This window comes from Rhagoletis zephyria, unplaced genomic scaffold (genome assembly GCF_001687245.7).
Source record: "Rhagoletis zephyria isolate East Lansing unplaced genomic scaffold, Rhagoletis_zephyria_1.1 Rzeph_scaffold_01557, whole genome shotgun sequence".
NCBI classification, from domain to species: domain Eukaryota; kingdom Metazoa; phylum Arthropoda; class Insecta; order Diptera; family Tephritidae; genus Rhagoletis; species Rhagoletis zephyria.
This window is the reverse complement of record NW_016158641.1, coordinates 108,841-118,632: the sequence shown is the minus strand read 5'-3', so window position 1 is coordinate 118,632 and position 9,792 is coordinate 108,841. Positions and strand designations below refer to the sequence as shown.

The window sequence follows — 9,792 nt, the reverse complement described above, 5'->3', positions numbered from 1 at the left end:
TGATCGACTCGATCGACAAATTTCTATTCTACTGCCAGTCGACACTCGCAATAGGGGCCTTACTTAAGATTTCTGGAACTTTCGGGTGTATTTCGAGATTGTCGGGAGTAATTTCGGTGTTTTGGCTGTATTTCGGAATTTTCGGGACTTTCGGGCCGTTTTTTCATTTCTTCGTTTTGGTATATTGGAGTTCGCTGATATTTGCCAGTACATAGTTCCTCTAACATACGGACAAACATATATTTCGCGCATTGCAATTACCATTTGTTCGCTAGCCATTATTTGCGCACCCCCGCTTCCTAACTCTCATGCAACCTAGGAAACGCTCCATGGTTCCACAAACATGAAGTCATTCAAAATACATATCGATATAGGTCCCGGATATCCCGAAATACTCCCGAAGGTCCTAAAAATCCCGAAATTATTCCAGAGAATCCTGAAAACCCCATAAATATGAAATAGGTCCCAAAAATTTGGAAATAGTCCCGAAAATCCAAAATTAGTCCCAAAAATCCGAAAATAGTTCCCTGAATCCCGAAAGCCCCAAATATCCGAAATAAGTCCCGGATATCCCGAAATACTCCCGAAGGTCCTAAATATCCCGAAGTTATTCTAGAGAATCCCGAAAAACCTATAATTCCGAAATAGGTCCCAAAAATCTGGAAATAGTCCCGAAAGTCCAAAATTAGTCCCAAAAAAATCGATATACTCCCGAATGCCCCAAAAATCCCGAAAATAGTTCCGAGCATCCCGAAATAGTCCCGAAAGTCCCAAAAATCCCGAATTAGTTCCCAAAGTCCCAAAATTTCTAAATAAGTCCCAAAAATCTCGCAATGGTCCCGAAAGTCCCACAAATGGAGAAATGGTCCCAAAAATCCGAAATTAATTCAAAAAGCCCGAAATACTCCTGAAAATCCCGAAAGTTCCAAAAATCCAAAATTAGTCCCAAAAAAATCGATATACTCCCGAAATCCCCAAAAATCCCGAAAATAGTTCCGAGCATCCCGAAATAGTCCCAAATATCCGAAATACGTCTCAAAAATCCTGAATTAGTTCTTAAAGTACCAAAATTCCTAAATAAGTCCCAAAAATCCCGAAATACTCCGAAAATCCCAAAAGTCCCACAGTTCCGAGAATCCTGAAAGAGGACCGAAAGTCCCAAAAATTCCGAAATACAGCCAAAAACCCCGAAATTACTCCCGACAATCTCGAAATACACACGAAAGTTCCAAAAATCTTAAATAAGTCCCAAAAATCTGGAAATAGTCTCGAAAGTCCCAAAAATACCCAAATTACTCCCTTTAATCCCGAAATAGTCCCGAGAGTCCCAACAGTCCCGATATTATTTCCGAGAATCCCGAAATAGTCCCAAAAGTCCCAAAAATCCGAAAATAGGTCCCAAAAATTCCGAATTAACTCTCAAAATCCCAAAATTCCTAAATTAATCCCAAGAATGGAGAAATAGTCCCGAAAGTCCCAAAAATCCGAAATTAGTTCCAAAAGTCCCGAAATACTCCTGAAAACCCTGAAATGGTTCTGAAAGTCTCAAAAATCCAAAAAGACCCAAAAAAACCGATATACTCCCGATAGCCCCAAAAGTCCCAAAAATACCGAAATATATTCCGAGAATTATGAAATAGTCCAGAAAGTCCCAAAAATCCTGAAATAGTTCCGAAAGTCCCATAGTTCCTAAAATAGTCCGGAAAATCCCGAAATGATCCCGAAAGTCCCAAAATTCCAAAACAAAGTACCAAAAATCCCGAAAATCCGAAATTATTCCTGAGAATCCCGAAGTAGTCCAAAATTCCTAAAAATCTGGAAACAGTCCCGAAAGTCCCAAAAACTAGAAATTAATCCTAAAAATCCAAAAATAGTCCAGAAGTCCCAAAAATTCTGAGAATACCGAAATACTGCCGAAAGTCCCGCTATTAACTCCGAGAATCTCGAAAGTCCCAAAAATCCGAAAACTAGTCCCAAAAATCCCTAAATATTTTGAAAGTCGTTTCGAAACTCCCGAAAATCTTAAACAGTTTCCGGAAATCCCTAAAGAATTACGAAATAGCTTCGAAAATCCCAAAATAGTCCCGGAAACCCCGAAATGGTCTTCTAAATCCTGATTTAGTCTGAAGTATCTCTCAAATCCAGAAAAAGTTCCCAAATTGAGGTGTGGTGAGTTTAGGTGAGGTGTGGTGAGAACGAGTGTGATGAGTTCAACTGTGGTGGGTTAAGATTTGGCGGATTTTGGTGTACCAGTAGGAGGTGTGGTGAGTTTAGGTGAGGTGTGGTGAGTTTGTATGTGGTGAGTTGATTTGAGGAGAGGTGAAGTGAGTTGTGGTAAAGTAAGTTGAGGTGTTAATTCTCTAAATTTCTCCTAAACTATACAGTATTTAGTTTGAAAGTATTTAGCCATCGACTAAATACCTTGGTACTTTAGTGAAAGTATTTTGCATCCCCAAGGTACCTGAGTACTTTGGACCAGAGTATTTAGCGCCTGCTAAATACTTTCGTTTTTTGTACTTTGGTATCTAGCAGCTCCTAAATACTCAAGTTTTTCTTACTTTAATATCTAATAGCTCCTAAATACCTAAATACTTTTTACTTGAGTATTTAGCACCACCTAAATACCTAAGTAAATAGTACTTGGGTATTTAGCAGCTCCTAAATACCTAAGTAAATAGTACTTGGGTATTTAGCAGCTCCTAAATACCTAAGTAAATAGTACTTGGGTATTTAGCAGCTCCTAAATACCTAAGTAAATAGTACTTGGGTATTTAGTCATCTCAAAATACTAAGTATTTGTGTATTTAGTACCCAAAGTGGTACTTTAAGTACGAAAGTATTTAGGTATGCCCATCACTGTTTTGAAATCAAAAAATATTTAGGGAGTGCTCACAGCGCTCAAAGTTTTCCATGTATTTTATATGGGGGGAATGTTATGAAATTATTGAAAATCAATATTTCGGTCGGAAAACTGTGGTTCTCTTCAGGAGACTTCCAATATTAATATCCAATTGTTTATTTAACCATTTTTTAATATTAAAGATTTTTTATTGGTCCCCCCATTGCATTTTCTGGGGGTTTTGGAGGACCTATAAAATATAGTTACCATGAACAAATGGTTAAAGAAACAATTGGGTATTATTACTGGGAATCTCCTGAAAATAATCAAAGTTTTCCGATCGAAAAATATTGATTTTCCAGAATTCTACACTATTTCTACGAAAAGTTTTTTTAAAAATCCGACTTTATTTTTGCTCATACATTTTTGGACTACTTTAATGCCCATAACATTAAACAGTAGTCATTAGTAGTTTGTCATCGCATCTTTTTCAGTAATAGGGGCCACGCGAAGGCGGTTATAGCTCTGGTGTGGCACAGTTCTCCTAAAAGCACCCAAAGCCTTCTCATCTTTGTTCGACATCGTCTATGATCTGTGCGATATCAAAAGGACGGGAATGGTGAGAGAGATATGAGTATGAGCCTGGTTCTCAGGCTGACGATGTCGATATCACCTGCATACGCCAGCAGCGCTGTGATTTTGTTGTACTTATATGTTGGCAATGCGACTTTTCAGCAAAATTAGTTAATATGTGACTTGCCAAATTTTCAAGTCGGTTGCTGTGGGGAAATTATAAAGATTGGAAACCTAGTATTTTTTAAATCACAAAACGCAATAGTAAGCGAAAACTACAACACAGCTGGTTGTAACGAACTTTTAAAACAATTCGCCTTAATTTTCAATTCGTACAAAAACAAAACCGAGGTCAGTCGAACTCATTTTATTTTTACTTACAACGACTCATTGTAGTATTTTCCGCCTTATTCAAGTCTGTCTCATAGAGGTTGTGCTGTTTCTTCTGCACAGTTATTTTGTTTTATTATAAAAAAAGAAACTTCAAAATTTTCAAATAAGCACTAAAACTATTTTTTTTTCATTGTAAACTTGCTTAACCTAAGTTTATAAAATATCCTCCATTAATTAGACTGCCTACAGCACAATCGCTGTAGCCAACCTTCCTTTCTCCTTCATACTTCTCCCAGTTTGAATTGCACGAAGCTGTGGTCATCTATAACCTTAAAAGCTGTTTTACGATAATTTTGTAAGTCGTAGAGAAACTTGCCGCCACAACTTTTCGAGAGCTTCTTTATAACTGGTCTGACGTTGTCGATGCCAGTCAGTGCCGCCAGTTCATCATAGTAATCGAACTTGAAACAAATAAGGAAATTGATTTTAAATACCGACACTATTGAAACTATACCCTGTCACCCACCTGTCGTTCGCCCACCACATGAGCCTTTCTACGCGGCAATCCGCGTGCTCTCCGCTCTTCCAAATCATGCTCCGTATCGACTAGCATATCCTCTGCGCTGGGCAGCTGCAATTTTCTGCTGTAGTACTGCATCACAAAACGCATCTGCATATCGAAAAGTTGTATCGGATAGGCATAAATTGGTAATCCGATGAAGCACATCGTGGGATGATTAATGTTGATGCAGTGCTTATAGAGCGGATATACGAAATTGTCATGCACATGTAGATTACAATCGGCGCTTAGGAAGGGAATTGTTAAACTATAGCCCGTGCAGAAGATGATGTGGGTGAAGTTAGCTTGAGTGCCATCTTTGAAAATGGCGCCATTTTCAGTGTATCGTACCACAACTGGCTTTTGTACAACATTTGGCATGAAATCTGTGATGGGTGGCTTCTCTTGCAAATGATGACTAAGGTAAACACGTTTGGCGTAAGGATAAATGTGATGGGTGATGTCCATGCCACTGCGGCCGGCGCCTACCATGAGTACAGTTGCATCTGTGGTTGAAAGAAAGAAATAAATCTAACCCCACGTCTCCATTTCCTACTAAATGTGTCTTAACATACATATGTCTAAATTTCTGTTTTAACTTTGTCCCGTTTTCTCATTTGGGCAACTTGCTGTCTTAACATATCAATTTAAAAATTTTATCAAGCCAATCAGATCGATCTGCTCCCAATGTATATGGCGCGGCAAAATGAAAACTGAATTGTCAAACTATGAAATGACAGCTGATGTTAAGAGAGCGATGGTAAAAAATTCGGCAAGACAGATATGGTTTAACAGTGGAAATTCGGGGTCTCCACCTGTCATTTCTGTCTTAGCACAGCTTTTTTAACAGAATCTGTAGAAGGTGGAGACGTGGGGTAATAAGCAAATTGATGCTTATTTGATGTAAAAATATTGAAATACAGCCGGCGTCATAAGTATGCAAACCATGACGTTTTGACGATTTTATTTATTTATCTTTTCCATATCAAATTTTTGTTATTCTTTTATAATAATATATGTATGTAGTTCATGCAACAGCAAAAACCACGAGACTTATTTTTTAGGCCCGTCTGCAGTTCTTAAGAAAAATCGCAGGAAATATTTTTCATTATTTCTGTTGCTAGAAAAATTACTCTGCTGTTGCTGTAAATTTTCGTGAAGAAATAAATACCCGAGCATGTTTTTCTTGAGAGCTGCATACTGATTTAAGAAATTTTGCTAGAAACAAATTATATTTCTATTCCTGTGCGCCATTTTATATGAATTGTTCGTTTTTTTTTAGACCTGCCGACAGTCCTTTACACAGAAGGAAAATGGCAAGAAATTTTCATCGAAATAGAACATTTTTCAATTCGATGCCTTGGAATAAGATGCCGTTTTGTTGGGCAATAAATTTTAGAATAATAATAAGATTACCGTTGATTTTTGAGATTTTTTTTCGCTGAGGGTGTTGCGTACCTTCGTTTTCCCCGAGTTCTATTGACTGAACTACATACATATATGTATTTTTATAAAAAAAAAGAAACATTTCGGATGGAAAACATTAATAAATTAAATCGTCATAACGTGTTGGTATGTATGTATATTTTTTACGCTGGCTATATATTTCGTCGATTTTTCTATTACATCGATATACCTTATGTGTTTAGTATTGCTATCTTTATATGTATCTCTATTGAAATTTCAATCGATATTTCATTATTGTTATCGATGCCAATGTAGAACAAATTCAAAACTAACGAATTGCTGCACATCGCGAACTTTACTTTTTCAGTTCGGCGATTGTACGTTAAGAAACACCAGTACACCAGTGTGGACAAAAAAGTGTAGANACGTTATTATTGTACGTTAAGAAACACCAGTACACCAGTGTGGACAAAAAAGTGTAGAATAGTGCTGTGCAGAACAACTTCAGCTAAAGGTAAGACATCGAACGATTTTTCCTACACTAGGGTTATCTAGTGCACTCAACGAACCAAGGCGAATTTATATAAGGTGGTGTTACTAGCTCAGCTGATTTTGTGTATGTGTTTCGCCGCACGGCTTCCGATATCAAATTGAAAAATTTTGTTTCAATTTCTACACATACTCTTACAGATTTTGACAGTTTATGCCGCCAAAGCAAAAACAAAATACATGTAAATTTTTGTTTTTGTACTCCTGCTATCACCTTATATTAATTCGCCTTGCAACGAACAGACCTACTATCTCGCCATCTCAAGAGCCCATTGACTTCTTTCTGTCGATAACATCTGGCTGTTGTTTATTTTGCTAGGCGGCCTATTTATTATTTAAGCAGCAATAACTATGCTATTTTGTCTTGATAATCTGTGTATGAATACATATAATTTAGCTTTATTTTCTATGGAAACTAACCGGATTCCCACATCGCCTATCATCGGCATCATATGATTTATACATATATATGTATTTATCTCCCTTTCCTTTATTTTTACTTAATTAGTACTTATTAGCTTTGACTTAGTGATAACAATTCTGGATTTTGACTTGAGCTCAAACCGATTTGAGGCTGCCTTATGTCTTTCGGCATTGTTCATTCGTATCAAAAACAAAATACATAATTAAAATATTTAATGAAGCAATATATATATATATATATATATATGAAGCTTGTTCTTATGTTAATGAAGCAAAATGGAGAATACAAAGTACAAGTTAATTATATACATACATATCGATCGCTAACCGCCAAAATAACCTAAGCGACATTTTTTTCAAAATTTTGTTTTTGATGCAGAAATACTCCTAGAGCATCTAGATGCATTTCTGCATCAAAAAAAAAATTTGAAAAAAATTTCACTTATGTTATTTTGGCGGTTAAGGCTCGATATATACATGAAATATAAATGAGTGCGAAAATGACAAAATCATACTGCATTGCAACTAACCTTTGAATGTATCCGCCTTGCGAAAGACATGGCTATGCATTTTATGGCCTTTATATAGTTCGATGCCCGCAGTTTTGGGATACGAAGGCGTAGCATATCGGCCATTACAAATGAAAATGTAATCGAACTGTTCTGTTGCGTAGATGCCACTTTTTAAATCTAGCGTTAAAACCTAGCGGGATATGCACAGATGTCAAAGAATTTATAAGACTTATTTTCAATTGATATCAAACCTCCCATTGGCCGTGTAATGGCCGCACACGTATCACTTCCTGTTGCAACTTGATGTGGGGCAATAAATTAAAATGTTGAGCGTATGCTTGAAAGTATTTCAAAACATCACTAGCCAATATGTAGGATTCGCGCATGGTAGCAGGATATTTAAAATCAGGAAAATCCATTACCTCCTTTGGCAGATTTGTGCTGTTAATGCAAAAAATAATTAAGTTTCAACAACAAACACAAACAGTTCAAAACAGTGAATTTGGTTATTAGTTACCGCAGTCCCGCGTACATACTGCTGTGCACTTCTTCCGCCGCCGCATCACATTCATTCACCCCTTCTTCCGTATATACCCAGGTACCGCCGATTTCATTACATTTCTCATACGCCACAGTATCCATGCCATATTCGCGAGCATATTTGAGCGCGCATAGGCCTGCTGCCCCGGCACCAACCACACAGCAACGACTTTTCGCGCTCATTTCTGATTTTTGTTTTGGTTTTGTGGTTTTAAGTAAATCAATTACGTATTTTAACTCTACAAAGATATTGAAAATATTTTTAAAATTTGTTTACACTTTTTTTATAAGATCGACGATGCAACATTTAACATAAACTAAAGTCGGCATCTGGCTTTAGCTGTTATTCTTTACCGACACAGGTCGTCGGTGATACTGTAAAACGTTCTATGTCACTTATTACCTCTGGTGGTTAATTGATTTGTTGATCAGTCAAAAAAAATATGTACATCTGACTGGCAACAGTTTAACTTATGTTATAAGATCGACTTCGTTGCTTGTTTACGCTGCAACTGATCAACCGCGCGAGATCGCTTACAGTTTTATTTGTGTGATGTGCCGTTGGCGTTTGTTGTCAATCAATAACGCGACCAACGTTCATGAATCGACCCTCATATGAAATAATTGACTCTGATATGAAACTCTTCGTGAGTCGATTTGCTGTATGTAAATGTGTAGTTCATATGTACATATGCAGCCGTATGTACATATGCAGCCTGCATTTGTGGCGAGTCGCATTCTTCTAAGGTGACAAGCAAACGATTTACATACTATGTATACGGACGCATATAGGTACATACATACATACATATATGCACCATGTACGTATTCCCACANCGTATGTACATATGCAGCCTGCATTTGTGGCGAGTCGCATTCTTCTACGGTGACAAGCAAACGATTTACATACTATGTATACGGACGCATATAGGTACATACATACATACATATATGCACCATGTACGTATTCCCACAGTTAATTTTGCATACGTCCCTTATAGTCTAGCAAAAAGCGACGAAGTCATTTATTTCTCTTTCGAGATATCGCACTTAAAGCTTGTGTATTTTTTCCAAAGCGAAGTGATATTTTGATGAAAGCTCCAGAAAATTGGTCAGTTTCACCTACTCTAGTTTGTATTTTGACTTTAAGGCATTTGTTTTTCGCTGTAATCATGCTAACATTAAGACGTGTTAAAGGTGTCGATATATACATATCGATAATTATATTCCTACATGCACCGATAAACACGTCGATATGTATATTTACATATATAAAAAAATCGATGAAAGGTTCCTTTTTGCTCCATCACGTCTGGATTTTTTTCTAACCTCAAAAAACGTCTCGGATTTTACGTGACAGAGAAAATCCGAGGTGTTTTTTGCGGTTAGGAAAAAATCTAGACGTGATGGAGCAAAACGGACTTCAAATTCGTGTTCAGCGACCCCAAAACATGTCAGACTAGATTTGGTCAAAGGAACCTTTCATTGATTTTTTTTTGTGGGCCTGCGTTATCGATAACTTCTGATAGAAAGCCGATTATTATCGGATCGGACTTAAAAAAATCGACTCACCAACGTACATACATATAGATCTACAGTCATGTGAACGATAATAGGGGTACGATACTTGGCCCAGTTTTCACTATTTTTCCTTTGTTTAATTAATGTTTATTTGTTTTATAATGGTGTTGTTTGATTTTTCCGACTGGGTATTAAGATTTATTTCGGAACGAATTTCCGGCATTCCTTGCCAAGTTTGGTTTTGCAGACAAACCGGTTTCGGCGTTGTGCCATCTTCAAAATTACACTGAAGATGGCAAAGCGCCGAAACAGGTTTGTTTGCAAACCAAACTTGACAAGGGATGGCGGGAATTCGTTCCAAAATAAATCAGAGTTTATTATTATTTTTTTTTTATAAAAATCCAGCTCATTAGATACCTAACAAAAACCATATATGTATGTAAGTCCAAATTTCCAACTTTGTAGAAAAATTCAAGAAAATTTTACAAAAAAAACTTTTCATTAAGAATTTTTTAAAAATTTATAAGTATGCAGTT

General features: G+C 36.8%; 1 protein-coding gene across 4 annotated transcripts; it reads right to left on the bottom strand.

Annotated features, from left to right (window-relative positions):
• Positions 1-3,837: 3,837 nt before the first annotated feature.
• LOC108364436 (senecionine N-oxygenase-like) lies at positions 3,838-8,356 on the bottom strand. 4 transcript variants are annotated; one of them, XM_017618105.1, is made up of 6 exons: positions 8,274-8,356; positions 7,713-7,974; positions 7,447-7,636; positions 7,214-7,385; positions 4,272-4,810; positions 3,838-4,206 (listed from the first exon to the last, which is right to left on the bottom strand). In XM_017618105.1, exons 2-6 carry the CDS (start codon positions 7,916-7,918, stop codon positions 4,027-4,029), a joined length of 1,287 nt encoding a protein of 428 aa, XP_017473594.1. In that variant the 5' UTR covers positions 7,919-7,974; positions 8,274-8,356; the 3' UTR covers positions 3,838-4,026. The 4 variants fall into 4 exon arrangements, with proteins under 4 accessions (XP_017473594.1, XP_017473592.1, XP_017473595.1 ...); XM_017618103.1 differs by lacking the exon at positions 8,274-8,356 and adding an exon at positions 8,219-8,267 and having other exon boundaries at positions 7,713-8,026; XM_017618106.1 differs by lacking the exon at positions 8,274-8,356 and adding an exon at positions 8,233-8,247.
• Between the last annotated feature and the right edge of the window lie 1,436 nt (positions 8,357-9,792).